At 53.2% G+C, this 20,057-nt stretch overlaps 6 protein-coding genes across 6 annotated transcripts; 4 read left to right on the top strand and 2 right to left on the bottom strand.

Moving 5' to 3' along the window:
* Positions 1-494: 494 nt before the first annotated feature.
* HER10_EVM0007952 (fungal cellulose binding domain-containing protein) lies at positions 495-1,389 on the top strand (the record flags this gene model as incomplete). Its single annotated transcript, XM_035477490.1, has 4 exons — positions 495-546; positions 607-792; positions 862-1,032; positions 1,106-1,389. 4 exons carry the CDS (start codon positions 495-497, stop codon positions 1,387-1,389), a joined length of 693 nt encoding a protein of 230 aa, XP_035337404.1.
* Positions 1,390-2,655: 1,266 nt separating this feature from the next.
* Positions 2,656-4,380, top strand: HER10_EVM0011675 (uncharacterized protein; the record flags this gene model as incomplete). Its single annotated transcript, XM_035481099.1, has 5 exons — positions 2,656-2,795; positions 2,895-3,262; positions 3,322-3,607; positions 3,660-3,727; positions 3,794-4,380. The coding sequence occupies 5 exons, from the start codon at positions 2,656-2,658 to the stop codon at positions 4,378-4,380; spliced, it is 1,449 nt and encodes a 482-aa protein (XP_035337730.1).
* Positions 4,381-4,651: 271 nt separating this feature from the next.
* On the top strand, positions 4,652-6,622 carry HER10_EVM0009269 (uncharacterized protein). The gene is made up of 2 exons (XM_035478760.1): positions 4,652-5,937; positions 6,173-6,622. Exons 1-2 carry the CDS (start codon positions 5,183-5,185, stop codon positions 6,456-6,458), a joined length of 1,041 nt encoding a protein of 346 aa, XP_035337521.1. The 5' UTR covers positions 4,652-5,182; the 3' UTR covers positions 6,459-6,622.
* A 1,595-nt stretch (positions 6,623-8,217) lies between these two features.
* Positions 8,218-10,714, top strand: HER10_EVM0005095 (uncharacterized protein; the record flags this gene model as incomplete). The annotated part of the gene is made up of 7 exons (XM_035474720.1): positions 8,218-8,571; positions 8,839-8,990; positions 9,056-9,185; positions 9,254-9,391; positions 9,571-9,824; positions 9,958-10,094; positions 10,149-10,714. The coding sequence occupies 7 exons, from the start codon at positions 8,218-8,220 to the stop codon at positions 10,712-10,714; spliced, it is 1,731 nt and encodes a 576-aa protein (XP_035337180.1).
* Positions 10,715-11,282: 568 nt separating this feature from the next.
* HER10_EVM0007304 (patatin-like phospholipase) lies at positions 11,283-13,931 on the bottom strand (the record flags this gene model as incomplete). The annotated part of the gene is made up of 3 exons (XM_035476863.1): positions 11,283-12,731; positions 12,806-13,570; positions 13,647-13,931. The coding sequence occupies 3 exons, from the start codon at positions 13,929-13,931 to the stop codon at positions 11,283-11,285; spliced, it is 2,499 nt and encodes an 832-aa protein (XP_035337351.1).
* Positions 13,932-18,073: 4,142 nt separating this feature from the next.
* HER10_EVM0012329 (uncharacterized protein) lies at positions 18,074-20,056 on the bottom strand. The gene is made up of 2 exons (XM_035481726.1): positions 19,503-20,056; positions 18,074-19,433 (listed from the first exon to the last, which is right to left on the bottom strand). The coding sequence occupies exons 1-2, from the start codon at positions 19,748-19,750 to the stop codon at positions 18,350-18,352; spliced, it is 1,332 nt and encodes a 443-aa protein (XP_035337788.1). The 5' UTR covers positions 19,751-20,056; the 3' UTR covers positions 18,074-18,349.
* Position 20,057: the final 1 nt, after the last annotated feature.

Below are 20,057 nucleotides of genomic sequence, written 5' to 3'. Positions count from 1 at the left end.
TTCCGTTCGTGCGTCGGCAGTTCTGGCGATGGCATGGATATCCCTCCATGAAAAGCATCACAACCCCTCCTCCTTAAACTTATCAACACCTCAAACACATATCACAGGTGACGTTAAGTTGATGCGAACCATGGAAAACGATTACTATTATATATGCCGAGATGCATGGTCATATAGAAGTTGCTCTTCACTGGTTGATTGACTTTATCCGCCGGCTGTTTTCTTGACGGTAGGTCAGCTTCCTTAAAGCGTTGCGTTAAAAGACTCTGGTTAATAACCACGATAACTGCAGCGGATGACCTCTGTCTGGATGCCGAGCCGCTTCATTGTCTTGCTCAGTCCCTCGCGTATAAAACTTCATTTCCTAGGAGTCATCCATCTTATTTCTAGGAAATGGTTATCAATAAAACTTCCAATATTTCTCTCACCTACAACGAGGGTCTGCGATATTCGAAGCCATATTTCAGAGTCAACAATCAACTACAACTTTCACGATGAAGATCTCTGCAGCTGTCCTGATACTGGCGTCTCTTGCCTCGGCTCATTGTGCGTAGAGTAGAGCCTAACCACATGTTAAAACCTTTGGATAGAACTAACAAGTATCAGACGTCTTCCCTTCCGTCACCTACAATGGCAAGATAACAAACGACTGGGAAGTCGTTCGCAAAACAACAAACTTCCAGTCCAACGGGCCCGTCACAGATGTGACCAGCTCGCAAATGACATGCTATCAGCTCGCGCCCGGCAACGAGGGAGCCACGGTTCTCGACGTCACAGCTGGCTCGACCATTGGTTCGTCTAATCTTCCTTACTCTGTACAAAACACACATTCTCTGCAAATACTAACACCAGATGAACCAGGATACAACGCCAAAGCGTCCATCTCCCACCCCGGACCCATCAACTTCTACATGGCCAAGGCGCCCTCCGGCACAAGCATCACAAACTGGGACGGCTCCGGCAAGAACTGGTTCAAGATCTACAGCGACGGTCCCACAGTCACCTCCAGTGGCCTAACGTGGCCGACAAACGGTATGACAAGAATACTCTCTCTTACAATGACTCTTATCCAGGAGGGATATTATACTGATGCTACCCATTCAAGGCAAGGCAACAGTCAACGTCCAGATCCCAAAGTGCATCGAGAACGGCGACTATTTCCTTCGCGTCGAGCACATCGCCCTCCACAGCGCCAGCAGCGTCGGCGGCGCCCAGCTGTACATCTCGTGCGCCCAGGTCCGCGTCACGGGCGGCACGGGCACGTATAAGCCGAACCTCATGTCGTTCCCCGGCGCGTACAGCCCTAACGATCCCGGTTTGGTTGTGAATATCTACTACCCTGTGCCTACCAACTACAAAGCTCCTGGGGGTGATGCTCTGACTTGCTGAGGGTTGTCTGAAAATTGGAAATGGGGGTGCAGATGATGGCAACCTGAGATCCCTTTTGCGCTGGAATTGACGAGTGCTGGAAAGCATATCCCATTACGGTAGCTCTCTAGCCCATTGCAATTCAAATCACATTCTCGGTCGCGCTGCACATAGCTTGAGCGCACCCTTGCACAGCGCACTTCCCTCCGCTCCATCTCGTCACCCGTCCTTTGTTACATGTGATGAGAAAAGGCTCCGAGCTTCACTTATCGAAACATATAAAGAGACTGCCATATAGCCCGCTTCCCCTCGCGCTCGTTCCTCTCTCCCATACAGCACGAGCACCCCCAAATTGAAGAGCGATAATAGCAGTCACAGTCACAATCACACCCACAACAGGGTTGACAGCCGACGACCACTAAGATCGACCGCGGCCCGCAGTAGAAGCTCGCCCAGAGGGTAGCAGTCGAAACAGAGCTGTCACGAATGCCTCCGATTGCCACTCTGGCGGCTAAAATTGAAGTTCCCTAGCTGCAAACCCGTTACAGCCTTCCCTTTTCGGAAGATGCCCGTCCCCCAAGGTGGCGATGTAACCCCCACAAGGGATCACACGGAGGGGTGATGAGCATCGTTGACGATGCAGACAGGTTCAGATGCGGGGAAGGCTTACATGTTGGCAACCACGAAATCCATAGATCAATTGTAAGTCGGTATCGCTTACTTACTCTGTCGTTCAGAAGTTGGAACCTGGCGGTTGACGATTTTCAAAGAGCCACCTGCCCACTGACTCAAGCAGCACATTTGATGCGGAGATAACGAGACAACTCTCCATCATATATGTGGGTTTTGGGTCTCTCAGGAGATATAAGCCTTTTTGAATCTCCTACAAGTTGCAACTTACAAGGCAGGCCCCGGCAAGAAGCTGAGGCGCAAAAAAGCTTATGCAAGGGCCGGGGCCAGCAGCTGACATGCTCGCACCGCACGATCTGGTCTAGTGTTGACGACTCACACTCAAACTTCAGAGTAGCTCATTAAAGGACGGAAAAATTATCGCTCGCAGATTGGCGATTTCGCAAAGAGAGGGAAGGAAAAAGGTGGTGTTCGTGTCAGTTTCGGCATCTAGAGTGCCGAGTTCGATATGATGGTTTAATGATGGGAAAGCCAGATTTGGCAGAGTCAGATAGACTTTGAGCTTTCTTAAATACCACGGGCAGAGAACTTTGCGCGAACGAGAGTTGATCAGATCTCGTCAGTTGTCTGATGGATCCAACTTTGTGAACAGTGACCATGTCCTTCTCAGTTTCCAAATTGGCTTGCCTCTTGGCGGCAGCTCACGGAGCTGCCGCAGTCACTTACAGCGTGCCCGCCAAGGTGAACACTGGGGGTCTTTCATACGCTCCTCTCGAGGCAGCCCCCCTCGGTCTATCGTGAGTTTTACCGGGGATTTCTCCCTCATCCCTTCACCCCCTCAGGTTCACTCCCCATCCCCCAGTATTGCGTGGGTTTCTGACTCTTATTGCCAACAGCTTCGAGTTCTTCGCCTTCCCGGCGTACTTCAAAAATGTAACGGCAACGAACCAATGCCTCGCCAACCTCAAAGACCTAACGGGCACCTGGCCCCCGATCCGCATCGGCGGCACGACGCAGGACAGGGCGTCCTACGATGCGGCGACGTCGGCGTACGTCGTCTACTCGGTCGCCAATGCCGCCGACGCGCCCGCTTCGCTGACGTTCGGGCCCAACTTCATGAAGCTGGCGGCGACGTACGCCGGCGACGTCACGCTCGGTCTGAACAGGGGCAAGAACAACATTGACAACACCATTGCGGCTGCCAAGGTCGCTGTGCAGGAAATGAAGAACCTCTATGCTATTGAGGTCGGCAACGAGCCTGAGTGTAAGTGAAAATTGCCAAGTCTCTTTAATTGCGAAGCCAAACTGAACTTTGATTTGTAGATTGGTCGGGAGTACAGCCCATTGCTGCGGGAGGATGGAGTCCCGCGCTGGATGCTGCGTCGCAGAACCACTGGGATATCACTGTCGGCAATGCCATTGGTAAGAAGAACATTATTCAGGCCGGCAACTCCAACTCTCTTCCTCCCACTTGGGGAGCTGAGGAGCTCATCGCCAGCGGGAATGCCACGGTCAGAGAGTATGTGAAGACATACGCACATCACAACTACCCCGGAGGGTCTGTGACTGGTCTGATGTCCCACTCGAGTATTTCAAGCAACGTTCACTTGTAAGTTGGTCGCGTATTCCTACTTAGCAGGCTCCTCGACTGACGTGACCAGGTTCGACAAAGACATTGCCAGTGCGCTCGCAGTCAACAAGCCTTACGTCTTTGGAGAGACAAACTCTGGTACGTTGCATAGACACTCCCACACTTGTGATCTCCTACGGAACTGAAGCTTACGACCGAATAAAGTCGCGGGAGGCGGCGCAGCCAACGTATCCCCAACCTTTGGCGCAGCCCTCTGGGTCATGGACTACACCGTCCGCCTGGCAATGTCCAAAGTCAGCAGAGTCTACTTCCACCACGGCACGATCGGCAACAACCCCTACGCCTTCTTCGGCCGCTATTCCAACGGCAACCCGTACGTCGGCGCCTACGCCGCAACGGCCTTCATGGCCGGCGGCAAACACCTAGCCGCCCTCGACGACGGTAAATCTGCCCTGGCCGCCTACGTCACCTACGACGCAGCCGGCGCGCCGCTACGCGCTCTGCTGTACAACTCCAACTACTACAGCGGCACGGGAACTCGGGGAACCGAGTCGTTTGTACTCAGCGGGCTGACGACGACGGCGGGCCGGGTCCGGAGTAAGCGTGTGACTGCTGCCAGCGCGGAGGCGAGGCAGGATCGCGGCGGGAATGCGTCCTTTGGACAGCAGTTCTTCAACAATGGCACTTGCACGATTGGTGGGACGGAGACGTTTGAGACGACGACGGTCTCGGGTGGGCAGGCTACGTTCAGCGTGAAAGCCAGCGAGGCCCTTCTCGTCTACCTGCAATGAGTTTGATATGGGCTTCAGGGTGTCAAGAATATCCAAAAGTCACAAAGATAAGAGATGACATGAGGTCTCGTTTGAACTAAAGTATTGTATGGCGTCGAGTGCTCGTAGCTTTTCTTGTAAGTGGAAAGGGAGGAAGAAGGGAGTAGGGATAACTCACTAACTCGGACTTCCCGATACATACCCCGTTAATTGAATTGGCCGTCCAAGTTTTCTTTTATGCAAGCATGAGTGATGGTGAAACTTTTCAACTTGGTTCCAGACCCATCTACAAGTAGATTGACATCGAACAAGTGGAAGGAGAATAATTTAGAAACGACGCTTCTCCAAGTGGTTCACATGCTAAATCACCTAGTTTGCCAATCGCGACTGAAGGAGCTGAGGTAAGTGATGCAGCAAAGCCAAGCGCCATGCTTTAGTCTCTCATCTCAACGTCATTGCTCTCTCTCTCTCTTTTCCTCTCTCCAATTTTCTTCAGCCTTAACGGAAGTACATCGCAGTCGAGTCCACCCCAACCCGTCTTGGCACTGTCAAGGTAGCTTGTTCCATGTCAGTCTGTTAAGCCTCCTTCACTGCACTTAGTCCCTCGTCGCTCTCAAACAACAACCTCACTCGCTGCACCTTCAAGCAGTTTCATAACTATTACCTCAATCTCATCACGGCATCATCTTCTTTCACTTCTTTTCTCGTCAGCCTCTTGTCGGCTGAGCTCAATAAACTTGCATCGCTCTGCATCGACTGACTCTAGAGTACAGCTCATATACCGTGAAGAAACATACACATACGTCACACAGTAGACCTCACAATGGCCGATAAATACATCCTCCGTGTGACTGCAGGACCAGGCTACGATCTGGACTGTCAAACAGAAGTCCCCGTCAACCAGGCCAAGCCCACGAAGATCACCAGTGCCCTCGCCGACATTGAGCTCAACGTCAGGATACAAAACTACGCCGGTCTCCCTCGCAACTCACCCTCTACCTCACCCTACTTCTCCGAGGAACCGCACGCCACCAATAAAGACCAGTACAGTATCTCCTTCCGCTTCACGCCCAAAAAGCCCGCAAACGCCTCCTCATCGACAGACGGCATATCGGCAGAGGACCTGCAATTCGGCAACGACTTTGACCACCCCATCCGCGACCGTCTTCCGCCTGGCTTCAACACGGCACTCAACATTGTAAAGTGGTGGATCGACCCCGGTCTGGACGGCGACGCCTACGCCGACGTCCCTCATCTCTACGGCCCCGCGCTAAGCTCCTTCAACACGATCCATGTGGGTTCCGGCGTCCATGACGAAGAAAAAGGCGGGCTGTGGTTCGAGGAGGGAGGCGACGAGGCCGGCCTCGAAGCACGAGAGAAGATTGGCGCGCCAGCCACGTCCAAGGAGCGCATGAAGTGGGCGCTCCGCAAGGACAGCAAGGAGAATTGGCTGTTTGAGTACGGCAAGACGTACGGCTTGGACTTTTTCAATGCCTACCTCGACTTTGCCAACCTGGCGTTGCGCTTACCCGGTTACCAACTCGCCATCATGAAGTACTGGGACGGGCAAGGTCTTCGGTGAGTTTATGCCCTTCCCTTTTCCTACTCATAAACCTGTTCTGCTTCTCTGCGAGTCAAATTGCGTCCGTAATTTTGTTCATATCTCGTGCCATGGCCGTCATCTTTGACTTGTGCTATTGAACTTGGGAGGAAAACGATGTACAGCAACATGAACACACCCGGAAGTGGCTTTTCAAAGCACGGTTGAAAATATTGTCTTTTTTCCTTTTCATGTCATTCTTACCAGCAGCAGGGAGGGGGAGCCTAAGCGCTCACATACGCTTAGATACGTTCTCCGGAACAAGACCACCGGCGACGTCTACCTCGTCGTCCTCTTCGAGATCCACCTCAAGGACGACGTGAACGAAGACGGCACGCTGAAGACCAGTGCCAGGGGCGTCAAGACTGGTGCACTACCGCCGCCGGCCAAGGACGACCACGAGCCTCACGACGAGGCCAAGGCGCTCGAGGAAGCTAGGAAGAAGATGGGTCCCGCTGCGCATGAGACGGAGGAGACCAATGCCGACGATGTGGACTAGAGTGATGAGCCGAGTACATTCACACGAGAAGTATGAAGCTTTTGTGATTAGATTTGGTTGATCCTTTTCACCCTAGATTATGTCGGAAGGCGAGACAGCATGGCTGATAGACACGAATGGATGATTGGGAGGGAGCAGGGCCGGGACTACATATAACTTAATAAACAGGTCTTGCTCTGCAACATCTTACCTCGATATGCTGCTGTTCATGTTGGCAGGAAATTTGACAAAAGCTCAACAGTCATTGTCAGTTCTACTCATTTGGACTAGACAACCACTTGTCAACAGAACTTGAGAGAGAACATGAACAATACGCGAGAGCTGCGACCAAGTGCATCCCATCAAACGTTCAGGAAACTACACGGAGATGTCGAGAGAAGAGTTCTCTACACCACATCAGAGAATGGCTGGTTGCTCATCTTACGACACCTCCTCGCTTCGCAATGAGATGCTGCCTGGTCGACTATCAAACCAACGGTAAACTAGGCTTTTTCTCATTGTCCCCTCGGCAGCGCGTAGAGGATTCAGACGTGTTCTAGTCAAGCCTTGGTATGAAGTCATACACGGCCAAGAACTGTGTTCTCATCTGCCTCTCTCCAAAATTCGGGTTTCGACAGGGCCAGCATGTGAAGCAAACGTGGGAAAATGTTCCTGAACCCCTGTCCGCCATGCCGTGGTTGTGACGAGTGCCGCGCCGCACGCCGAGACTGAGAAACCCCCCATGGTAGCCCCGGCCGAAAATCTAGTCCCTGTCCGTCTCCGTGGACGGTTCTGCCGCCAGACTGCCCCGCCGCCGAGGATTACGGGCCGCTTGGCTGCATCGCCGATCGTCATCCGACAATTCTCCCACGTCCTTGTCTCTCTCTATTCGGCGAACGTTTGTACTGTGTAGCCGTGGAGGCTTTTGTCGACAATGAGCGCAGGCCGACGTGCTACCTGTGGCACGGCTGACATTTTCCTCCTCTACCTTTTGCGAACCATGGTCGATGGAAGCTCTGTTCGCCGTAGATATCATGCGCCACTTAAACCTAATTATAAACAATCTTCTTCTCGCCAACCTTCGCTTTCAACACAACTTGAACTCTTGCGATAGGCTCAAAGAACTGACAGTAATGTCAACATCCCATCTCAGGGGCGAGGCACTCGATTCAAAGTTAATGAGATCCAACTGGCATCCAAATGAAGGAGACACGCCGGGTAAACAGGTAACCGGCCCACGCCCAACCTGGGTTCATAGACGGAATTCAACCCACGGCCTACTCGTAACCTCTCCAGCCCGACATGTAGCACCAATATCTCGCCCAGTCACACCAAGCGGCGCATCGTTCCCCACCGAAAACCTCTTGGACATACGCAGCTCGCCTCGAGGCCGAGCCTCTATTCTCCATATTTTAGTCTTGGGACGCACCCACTCCTCCATGACCAGTTTGTCAGAACATTGGCTCGTTGGCCAGAGATATGCCACCATGAAGTTCAACGGCAAAGTTTCCGCCCTCTTTATTGAATCCGGCGTTCAGAGGCCCACAGGGACGTCTTGCTTGCAGATACTCTGACGTCTCCAGACTATTTAACCTTCTCAATTATCAAGAGGCCCGCTTCTGCCCCTCGAGGCCCATCTTTCTCCCCTAGATTTCGTCTTCTTCCGTTTATGCCATCCCTCAAAGTCGTAGTCTCAAGGCCATCTTTGTATACACTCGGTAGATAGGCACAATTCCGAACATAAGCACATTAACAGACGCCCTCAGTTGGTACAGAGAGAATGCCTCCCCCAAAGGTCGACACAGAGGCCCCTCCCGTTCCCGAAACCACACCCTCCTCCCGAACCTCCGGCAGCGACGTCGGCCCCGGTCCCACCAACACTAAAACCACTTTCACTCCCACCGGAGGAGGAGGCCGCGCCTCAACCGCCGCCCTCCTCCGCAACCCGCTCGTCGGCCTCACGCACGATGAGATCCTCAAAGACGCAGACACCTTCACCGAGGCAAAGGGCCTGCAGGAACACCGCGAGGTCTTTCGAAAGGGCGCCCTGGTCGCGCAGGTGATCAACCGCCCCGACGGATTCGAGTCCGTCGCCGCTCTCGACGAAGAAGAGAAGGCTATTCTGCGGAAGGAGGTCTCGCATCGTTGGCATCAGCCCATGTCGCTCTACTTTTTGTGTGCGCTTTGTGCGGGTTCGGCTATTGGTATGGGGAGACTCTGAGATGGGAAGTTGAAAAGCTGCTAATGTTGTAATCGTTGCAGTTCAAGGCATGGACCAGACAGCCGTCAACGGCGCGCAGGTATTCATCCCTTTCTCCATAAACATTTGATGATGATCTAACGATTATGCCAGGAGTTCTACTACGAGACGTTCGGTCTCCAAAATGACCCAACAATGCAGGGACTCGTCAACGGCGCGCCTTACCTCTGTTCCGCCCTCGTCGGGTGCTGGAGCTCCCCCATCTTGAACAAGTACACCGGGCGCCGCGGCACAATCTTCATCTCGTGCTTCATGTCCGTCGTCACCGGCTTCTGGATGGCTGCCGCAGACACGTAGGTGGAGACACACATATCCGGCCAGCCAATATGTAGCACGAAGTCTCTGACACCCAGTGTAGTTGGTACAACCTCCTCATTGCACGCTTCTTCCTCGGTTTCGCAGTCGGCGCGAAGAGCAGCACGACCCCCGTGTACTCTGCTGAGAGTACGCCCAAGACCATCCGCGGTGCTTTGACAATGATGTGGCAGGTGAGAAAAACCTTGGTAAATGTAGAAATCCTATATGCTGTGGAACTAACTCATGTGTTTTCATCCAGATGTGGACAGCCTTTGGCATCGCTTTGGGCTTCATCGTATCCGTCGCCTTCGCCAACACGGACTTCCTGGGACCAAATACCCAATGGCGTTGGATGTTGGCCAGCACCTCTGTGCCGCCCCTCGTCGTCATGCTACAGGTAAGGACCTTCGTCTGTCTTCTTTGACGTCTTTCCATATAATTCCGTTCCTTTCCCTCAATATTAACAAGATTTACCACACCCGCCCTTCTCTCCCCCCTTTCTACCTTTCCCACTTCAACTACGACAGCGGAGAAACAATCTTTATAAGTGAGGAATACTCACTCACCGAATCCCAGGTCTACTTTTGCCCAGAGAGTCCACGGTGGTACATGGAAAAGGGCAAATACCAACACGCCTTCCGATCGACACTCCGGCTGCGACACCACCCTGTCCAGGCGGCCCGGGACATGTACTACGCCCATAAGCTCCTGGAAATCGAGACAAAGGCCCGCAGCGGCCGCAACTGGAAAGACTTCTTCACCGTTCGTAGAAACAGGCGGGCTGCGCTATCTTCGTATTTTGTCATGTTTATGCAACAGTTCTGTGGTAGGTCCCTCTTCCCCCGTCGCCTACAGCCACCATGAATATCTAATGACCATCTCTACCCTGAAGGCATCAACGCCATGTAAGTATCCACCCCCCACCCTCCATCCCTCGAGTAAACACAGCTAACACTCCCCAAGGATGTACTACTCCACAAACATCTTCGAAACATCCGGCTTCGACCGCTCAACAGCCCTCCTCACCTCAATGGGAATGGGCCTCATCAACTGGCTCTTCGCCCTCCCAGCCTTCTACACAATCGACACCTTTGGCCGCCGCAACCTTTTGCTCGTAACCTTCCCCCTAATGTCCCTCTGCCTCTTCTTCACAGGCTTCTCCTTCTTCATCCCCGAAGGAACAGGCCGCCTCGCCTGCGTAGCAACAGGAATCTACCTCTTCGCGGCAGTCTACTCCCCCGGCGCGGGCCCCGTTCCCTTCACCTACAGCGCCGAAGCCTTCCCCCTACACATCCGCGACATCGGCATGTCCTCCGCCACGGCCGTGACGTGGGGCTTCAATTTCATCATCAGCTTCACCTGGCCGCAGATGATTTCTTCGTTTGGGGTCACGGGCGCGTTCGTGTGGTACGCGTGCTGGAACCTCGTCGGGTTCGTGGTGGCGTACTTCTTTTTGCCAGAGACAAAGGGCCTGACGCTCGAGGAGCTCGATAGCGTGTTTGACGTCAAGAGTCGCGACCACGCTGGGTACTATGCTTCCAAGATGCCGTGGTATGCCAAGAAGTATGTCTTGCGCGGGGATGTTGAGCCATTTCCTGCGCTGTATGCGTTGGACGGTCAGGATGAGCCCGGGTATCGTGAGGGAGGAGGAGGAGAGCACAAGGCTAGTGTCCGTCATGACGAGACGGGACTTATTACGGGACAATATGCTGAGAAGTAGGTGTCGTAAGAAACGGAGTTTTTGGCAGTGATTAAGGCCAGGGGTAAGAGCCTTACTGGATCTCATAGCCTGCCCTGCCATGAGCGTTGGGCTCGAATGGCTGGATGAAAGAGGATTTCACTTGGGTTAGTTGCGTCCTCGTGGGATTTCCACAAAACTGGGTCGACACTCAGCAACCATGCCACGCAAGGCAAGTCTTCGCAAGGACATCAATGAAGTTTAAATGATATGGAACAAGTAACAAGCTGTTGCCAAGTGCGTCTTGTACAATGCTCCCACTCTGTATGGCTTCCATAACCTCTACCATGTTCTGATGCTATTCCCATGATGCGTGAAACTCCGTGTTATGCGTCTGAGCACCCCCGTCCGTCCACAAGACCAAACAATGCTAGGCAAGACCGATCCAATACCCAGATATGCGTCAGATGCTCACCGGAATACCCAACTAATCCCAGCTCATCCAATTGGATCTAAGCACATCGTCCTCCTCAGTCGACTCTTCGGCTGTTTCTTTCCCCTTCTCTGTTTTCCTTCCCTCGTCCGAGGAGCTCACCCTCCCGTCTACGAGTCAATCCCAAAGTCCTTCCAACGAGTCGCCCACTGGAACCAGTTCACGACTGCTAACCTCAAGCACCTCTTTGTCGCTCTTGGGCGTCGTCTCCAACTCATTCGCAGGCCCATGCAGCCAGTTGCCCTCATACGGGTCCGGGTCGGACATTGTGTCTTCTGTATGTGACTCTACATCGCCGTCAGAAGAGTGAAGGTCTGATGTCTCCATTTCATCCGTGTGCGAGGTTGCCTCGCCCCTCGATGGTGGCGCTACCAACTCAAATTCTTTCGCCGGTGTCATCTCAAGGCTGCTCGGTTTTCGGGCGTGGAACAGAGAGGATTCCGATTTTCGTGAGCGGTGCAGTGGCGGTGTAACAGGCTTCCCAAAGTCGAACTCTGTGGCCTCAAGTTGCGCCTGGTTAATCGGGCTCGTCATCGGTCCTCTAACCAGCGAGACATTGTAATGGCTCTTTGCCGCCCTCTTGAGGCGTGGTTTGCGAACAATGACAGGTGAGGAGCTACCATGGCCATGCCTTGCCCGCATCTCTAGTCGTTCTTCCTCTTCCGTCTCTTCGTCTGTAAGTACGTTCTCCATCAGACGCCTATGATGGGCCATGAGTTGCACGCTGCTACCGGAACATCTACGCTGCCTGTTCTTCACGACTTCGGTGTCTAGCGTCAGAGCGGGGGCTACCGAAGATGTCTGCTTTGGAAGGGCAATCGATTTGGGCCAAGGAGGTGGCAAAGCGATGCCGGTGGTGAGCCTCCTCAAGTCAACTTGACTATCCGAGAATACGACGCGGGCTCGCAAACGATGGACCGCCCTGTCCAACGCGAGCTCAATGGCACAACGATCGCGGATCCGGCTCAGTTTTGGCCACGCAGCACGCTCACCCATCAAACAGGCTCGCAGCATGAACTCCGGGCTCGGATTGCTGAGGATTTTCGGAATGTCGTGAACATTTACTTCTGGGAGAATGTTGATGTCGCCCGAATACTTTTGGCTGAGAATGCTCCTAAGCTTAGTGACGAGATTCGGAAAGACACCAATCTCGGCAAGGAAATGCAAACGATGCAATGCCTCGTCTTTGGCGAGGGCAGTGAGGGCGTAGACCCAGTCAAGCTCTTGCTTGCTGGGTGACAGGCTGGACCCCCGGCGTGCCGCGAAATCATCGGGATCCAGCTGGTCATCACGAGCCAGAAACGGGGTAACGTGAGGATTCACTTGAGAGACAATGAAGTGATTTACGTTGAACATCTCTGCAAGCCTCGTCATGGGCAAATCGTTGTCCACAGACCCGTCGATCCATCGCTGCGGTGTCGGATTCCAGGGCATGTGTTCGCCGGTATCGGGGTCCTTTACGAGCAGCGGGGCAGCGCTGAAGACGAGGGGTACGGAGCATGATGCAGCTACAGCGGACCAGATCATGACATTGGGTGCCGTGATGTAGTTTAGCAGACGCGGCAGCTCGTACATGGATCATTGGGTGCCGTGATGTAGTTTAGCAGACGCGGCAGCTCGTACATGGATTCTGTCGAAACGCAAATATTGAGGACTCGCCGAGTTCGGTTATAGGCCTCCTGAAAGGTAAGATCTCCAACCAAACCACGCATCACGCGGGTCAGGTGTTTTATATCGGACCAGCTTCCTTCGGTGAGGAGTCTCCGCATGTGGTCGAAGACGCCGTCGGGGTTCTCGTCGGCGTCAAAGACAGCTAGGTCGCCATAGGGGAATTCCTTTACGAGCCGAGGAATCTCTTCATCGGTCCTCGTACAGATTACGGCCGACACAATGGAACCTGCCGAGGCACCTGATATGATGCGCGGAAGCAGCTTGACTTCGAAGAGGGCCTTGAGAACACCAATATGGGACATACCCAAAGTCCCGCCTCCACTCAAGAGCAATGCACTTCGACCAAAGCTTTGACGGGCGTATAGTACGCTCTCGAGAATATCCCTCTGACCCATGCCTTCGGGCAACGCGAACTGACTCTTCTCTACTAGGGCGTCGATCGTCTGCATGGCCGAGTCGACATAACGTTCGATGAGGCTCTTCGTGCCTACGTAGGAGTGTCTGTATAGATCGACGTTCCCCATGCCGCCAAGGTCTCTGCATAGGGCGGTTCGAACAAGGTGCATCATGGCACGAGTGTCGCAATTCGTTCGTGCATCGTCGAGTTCTTTTAGGCGCGCCTCAATCAGGGCTGGGTTGTAATCTCCTGAATATGGGTCGAGTTTCCAAAGGTCGTTTTCCTCGAGGATGTCGAGCTCTTCTGCAGCTTCCTGCCATTGTTTTCTGCTTTCCGCCTACGTGAGGATGATTTGTTAGCGGACCTGGTTGAGGCCGGTGCAATATGCAAGACTAAAAGAAGAGCAGACGTACATTCTTCATATGAATAGAGAGCACAAGCCTGCGCTCTTCCTTTTTCCTCCTGTTTTCCCGTTCCAGCTCAGACAGTCCATCACGAAGAGACAAGACAAGGTTATTTGCGCCTTTGATGGCCCGGGAGATTGAATCAAAAGCAGCATTTAGAGGCGTTGATGGTGGGTGTTTCTTAATGGAAGAAGGACGGCCAGGTTTGGTCGAGGCCGAGGGACCAGAGGGGGAGGCGGACTTGACCCGGATTGCGGGTAGAGGGTGCACAGGATTCAGGAAAACGTCGTTCATGATGGCGAGGGCGGATTTGGGTCGAAGGTAACGATGCCAGTTTGGAGGGCTAGGTGGAAAGTCGGGAAACGAAGCTGGTGGACGAGAGGCAGCCCTGGTGCCGTCCGTGTCGCATCACAGCCTTGGAGCGTGGTTGTGCAACAGACTCCTGACATGTGCTTTTTTTTTCTTGGTTGTTGGGTCGTTGAGGGCGGTCAGAGCATGCGCGCGTCGGTGTGTCGTCGCGACGGCGGCGAGTTCGGAGGGGTAGAGCAAAGTAGCGTAGGGCGGTGCGGAGAAAAGACGAGGTGGAAGTGTAGGCAGCGATAGGTCAAGCGTCTGTCGAAGAGGTTTGGTCAAGATGTCGTTTCTTAAGGCTGTACAGTCAGACAAGCGTCGTCGGGGAGAAGTTCGTATAGGAAGCCAGTGACAGTGCTTCGGTCTCAGTGCGTAATGAGACAAAGAGTGTGAAAGTAGTCGTTGCGGCTGTCAGATGATTCCCATGACACTGTTTTGGTGATTATGGTAATCTTTGGGTGACACAAGCTCAGGCAGACAGGGAACAGTGTGCAGATCGCCGAAATGGCGCGCAGATGACCGGACAACCTGTTTGGAAGGGGGGTATTGGACTTGTCGGAGGAGTCGAAAGAGTCGTTTCTGCTCGGTGGGGGTGGAAGAGGCGTTAAAGGACTCGGGAGTACCGGTAGGTATAGAGAGAGAGTAACCCTCCTTGGTAGTAGGTGATGACAAGAAGGGTAAAGAGGAACAGGCGGGCGCAAGCGAGACAAGATGGTTGGTCAGATGCCGAGTAGGGTGGTTGAAACTTGGAGGCGAGGGCACCAAGATGAAGCGACGGACTGGGCGTTACTTGATGTCGTCTCGGTGACTGAGCGAGGCAGAAGAAAGAGAGAAAGAGCAAAGACAACAACAGAACGAGACTGAAGGCAAAAGGAAGAGAGGATGTGTTGGTAGAGAGGACCGGGAGTGGAAGGGAGGAAGTGTCGTGTGAAGGAAGAAGAGCGGATGTATTAAGTGCCCGAAGTGAGGTGGAATTGGAAACTTGGCAACGTCGAGTTTGGTTTGGAGACGAGGGAAAGAAGTGGCCCAGTGACAACGTTCGGCCGTCAGTGGCCGGGAATGGAACGTGGAGAACCTGGCAAGTCTGAGGTGGGTGATGACAGTCGCTGCAGACCCCACACAGCACCTCACCTCATGTTAATAACCAGTGCAATTATTGCTGACCCGACCGTCCTGACTCCCGCCGTGCCGCCCTGAAGCAGAAGAGCAGGCGGGGCGAAGGGGAGCATTCTGCATACCGCCCTCAGGGGTCCACGTGCCAGCGTCTCTGCGTCACAGCCAGACGTAATAGGCCATTCAGCGTTAACCGATTGGTCGATCTGGATCTACCTTACCTCAGCAACTATCCGTTTCTGAATACCCAGGTACCTACCTCAGGTATCTTGCAAAAACCACAGATGCTCTCACAGACGCAATCACAGATGCAGCAGCAGACGCACGACACCAGAGGCAGCATACCTTACATCCTGTGGAATACCTTAATACACAAAGTCTGTGGCTCGCTGGGATGCTCGGCTCAGGCGCTGGGCAGATGACCTCTGCTAGGCGGCCCCACCCCACCATCATGACCGCCCCCAGTGCCCCCTTCTCCAGACTCTTCCAGCTTAGTGGCCCACCCCGGATTTGGGGATCCTGGGGGTAACGGAGCACATCAGAGGGGCACGGAGGGGCAGAACACCAAGCAACTGCATCGTCAACCCTCACCCAATCACGCCCTGCCGCGATACACCCTTGCCTGACCCTCGTCTCCACATGCAGACTTTCGCTCACTCACTCACTTCCTCACATGTGCCTCTCACTCTCATTCCCAGTATTCTCATCTGTTTGTCAATATCCCTTTCTCAGTCACAAAAGACTCGTATCACATAATTTCATTCTATTCTTCAGCGTCACATCTCACCCGTTGCTTTCCGTACCCAAGGCTCAGCTGATATTTCGCTCTGAGCAACCTTCAAGCCTTGCCTTGCCTTGCTCTGACCCGTAACATTATGTGACACTCTTTGCCCGTATCTCCAGCAAAAGCCGGATCATCCACACTTCATCTTGAAAATAGAATGTCTGAACACTGGTCACGTTATCCGCACACGTACCTACAACCACCACGACCACAACACCAACAACCTCCGGGACAGGCCGCCCGGCGAACTTTCCATTCCGTCTCATCTCCCATACTCAGCTCCCGCCCACGCCGCTTGCCTCGCCTGTCACAAAAGATGGCCCCAGGCCGTCTTGTTCCGTGGGAACTTGAGATAAACTCTCCGGCCTTCAACTCTGGCCTCCGTCAGGTGAGCACAAGGCATAAAAAGTGTTCCTGGGTCTTGAGCGTAAAACGCCCATCCAGATGGTCACCCCGCATCATCACCTATCTCAGCGCCCTACTTCATCAATATCAAAGTGCCCAGAAATACTCAAAGACCGCTCACCCCATGCACTCCGGAATCTATGTGTTTCTCATCCCCACAACACTAAGAGAAAAAGGGGAAGTATCCAACTGCCGCCCGCAACGCTTTCAACGGCGTCCTTGCTACGGAGATGGATATTCCTCTCAGAAATCGTTTGATTTGCGCACTATGTAAACTGTCTAGAGTATCCAGAGTCAAATACCGAATAGCATGATTGCAAAACCTATACGTCATTATTCTCCCCAAATTATAACCCCGATCTTGTTCCGGAGCATTTTACTGAGACGCTCACCCGACCTCATGATTCAGAACTCTGCTGCTTCCGTCTCCACACTTGCGTCTCATGGTTGATCTTCTTCATGTTCATAAACGTAATCACTCTCCCAAAACCCGATCGATCCTACTACTCTAAGCAGATCCAATGCCCTAGAGCGCAGTCCAGTCTTGGCCGCTTTGTGCCTACCAAAATCCTGACTCGTTTTGCTTGACTTCCCCTTCACTGTTTGCGTCCAAGGCAGACCGACATAGTTGTCATGCAAGTCGACGGCACAAATGACCATGCTAGTGACAATTCTGCTGAGTACTGCAGGATGAAAAATAATGGCCTCATGATGACACTTTTCACCGCCAAGATTCGGACATCGCGGGAGACTGTTTTGGGTCCTAAAACGGCTTTTTGTAGCCTCGAAGAAAGGGCAACTCATCCCTATCTCCTTACTCTTACCCCATGATAACTTTTTCGGCTATCATCGAAAGAATAGCAGACAATAGACTCGGATTCACCCATGTTTCGTATACATGCCGTATCTCCTTATGGATGATGACACTGTTAGTTTGCCAACGAGGATGTACCGATAAGTAATTTCAAACGTGAATGCTGATTTACACCACTACAGTGTCGTTATGTACAGAAATATTGACATGGCAAGTGTTATTACGTATCTACGTCGCTGTTATGAAATCAACAAGACTAAATACTGATTCAAAGATACAGAGATGTCTAGAGATAAGGCCTTACGACGATACCATCATCTCGAGCGTACGTCCGCGATAGGTAGGGGCCAGCATGGCAGGGCACCTTGATGAGAAAGAAGCCACCGACCCACGGAACACTCGCACCTTCCATCTGAATACACGAGAAGGGTATATACCCCCCCTCAATCCCATTCCTCTCACCAGCCAGCAGGCGCCCGTCTAGGTCGACGGGTCAGGTCAAACTGGCTGGGTGGTGGAGTGGTTTACGGTCGACAATTAAAATCGCCAACCAGCCTACTCGACGACAGGCTCAGCGCAAACGAGAGTACCCGAGTTCGAATCCCAGCCTGAGCACCAAGAGATGTAGCCCCCAGTTCAGCACCGGGGGGGTGAACTCTTTTGCCGTTGTAGACCTTTTTTGGTATTTGGTTTTTATGAGACTAAAAAGAGGCCATCACCTTGGGCTGACAGGACGGTGAACATCCATGAGTGATTATACGGTAGGTACTACATGATCGACGATCCTCTGCTTCTAGCTAGCCGTGAAGGGGTCTCGAGTTGTACCGCGATAGCTTCGGCATTGTTGGCACTGCAACATGGCATACGGCAATACCGCGTGGCACGGTGAAGATACGGACTTCCAAGCTACGATTAGGGCTGTCATCACGTCGTCTCTTCCGTTTGATACAGTCTTGCTGACCTGTATTTGCCCGTGTTCGTCAAACATAATCACTAAACTACCTGCAGACACCAACAGGGACGCCCCGAGTCAAACTCCAACGTTGTCCAAGCTCTTTCTACGCCTTACTCTTTTATGTGTCGCTGTGCGGCTTACACTCGCTGACATCCAACTCGTTGCTCATGTCGTCCTAAGCGAAGTATTCTTACACACCCATATTGTATTCATTCGTTGACTAAGGCGGCGGTTGCGTCCTTCGTGCACTGCCGCCATTAAAGTCTCGAGGTACGTTCACACGAATGTGGCTACGCCGGTTCACTGACGGGCCTACCTTCGTCGTCTCCCTGCAATAGCTTCGCCGCAAAGTCCGAGACCTTATCTCGGAGGATGGAAGCCACGTCCCCTTCTGTCCAAAAGTGCCCAGCCGACGAAACCTCCTTGCCATGGAAATGGGATCCGTCGGTCCCTTCCAGACGTTCTACCCACCCTCGCAATTTGGCCACGGGAACGAAGATATCTCTGTCGCCGTACAATGCCAAGGTATCATTTTCAACCAGCTTGCTCTCACTTTGATGTTTTTGATCCGCCGTAAAGGTCGGTGCCCCCTGCTCTCTAGGTCTTCCTCCACCCCGCGAGAACAGTCCTCGACCAGGTGTTGTGTGAAGGAATGACATAGCTGCTAGATGGGTAATGACTCCCTGCAGCGGAGATATGAGTAGATATGCCGGCCGGACTTGGGTCAGATTCGGAACCTCTTCCAACACAACAGAAACTTCATGGTTCGAAGGTATAGTAGCCAATTTTTCCTGGGGCACCGCCACGCCCTTGTGATGATGTCTTTTCGTTTTCGCCAGTAAATCATTAACGCCCCGTCGGATCTTATCCTCGGCGTCAATAGAAAAGGATCTCCTCGTTTCCGACATGGATCTCCGAGCTTCGTGACTCTTGCGCTGAGTATCTTCATCGCCTCCGACTCGCATGCCAAGGTATTTCTTTCGCGGTGATACGGAACTCGCAGCTCTAGCGCTCGCCAAGATGACGTTCTGCTGCTCTGCCAGATGCTGCGCTCGAAGACGGATGTCAGCAGCCGCGGAGCCAGCTGCAGGCACCTTAAACTGTGCGAGGATGTGCGCCATCGGTGGAATCTGCGTCGTCACCATGGCTCCGTATGAGTAACCGCCGATGAGGAGGAGGGGATGGTATGAAGGAGGCCTCGATTGGGCGTCGGGGATGCCTGGAGACAGAGTCGTTGTCGGCGAGCGGGCGCTGGCCGATCCGTAGGGATCGAGGAAGTGCATATAGTAGACCATGAAGCCAATGAATGACATGTAGTCGCTGCGTTCTGGCTTTGCCGTCCATGACGTACGACCTGCTGATCCAGAAGCGCCCCTGTTGATCATCGTGTAAGTGACCGAATAACCTCGCCGTGAGAACGTTCACAAGCCGATCAATTCTTACCTGAAGTTGAAAGTCCCGACTAGGAAGCCTTGTCGCAGTAGCGTGGCTGCAACGATATCGACAACAGGGTCGTCATAGGAACCGCCCAAGGGCGCATAGGGATGTGCGACAACGGCAGCGTGTCGTCTCCATGGCGGCGGGTTCGATGCGGAGGGGTTCAATGCCTGGCAATGATACAAACGGCAGTCCAAGACAGTGTCATCGTGAAGGCTAGGGAGCGTGAAGCTCAAAGTCGGTTCGGGAAGCATTTTCTGCTCTTCATAGTGGAGACATTGCTCGGGCCGTCGATGATAATAGAGAGAGCGCGAGACGATGCGTTGTTATTGGCTTTGTGGAGTGGAGGTGGTAGGCTTGCGAAGGCTGTGCCGAGAAAAGGTCAATGGGTTGGTTCAGACCAGTCAAGTCGAGTCGAGACGAGCAGAGCTTGTGATTGCGTCCCAGCGCCCGTTGATGCGCGGTGACAGCTGAGCCCTCGAGCCTTGTATGCGCAATGATATCGGAAGGGTTAACGCCGACGGGGGGGTTAAATGGCAATGGAGAAAAGGATTGTGGCCG

This window comes from Colletotrichum scovillei (assembly GCF_011075155.1).
Source record: "Colletotrichum scovillei strain TJNH1 chromosome Unknown Contig00002, whole genome shotgun sequence".
NCBI lineage: Eukaryota > Fungi > Ascomycota > Sordariomycetes > Glomerellales > Glomerellaceae > Colletotrichum > Colletotrichum scovillei.
The sequence above is the reverse complement of the archived record's forward strand: the minus strand, read 5'-3'. Positions and strand labels throughout refer to the sequence as shown.

Bases quoted from the DNA above. Each gene is read 5' to 3' on its own strand.
- HER10_EVM0009269 (XM_035478760.1), top strand. From the start codon at position 5,183: ATGGCCGATAAATACATCCTCCGTGTGACTGCAGGACCAGGCTACGAT. The intron at 5,938-6,172 runs GTGAGTTTATGC...TACCAGCAGCAG, and splicing joins TGGGACGGGCAAGGTCTTCG to GGAGGGGGAGCCTAAGCGCT.
- HER10_EVM0012329 (XM_035481726.1), bottom strand. From the start codon at position 19,750: ATGCTTCCCGAACCGACTTTGAGCTTCACGCTCCCTAGCCTTCACGAT. The intron at 19,434-19,502 runs GTAAGAATTGAT...GATGATCAACAG, and splicing joins GTCGGGACTTTCAACTTCAG to GGGCGCTTCTGGATCAGCAG.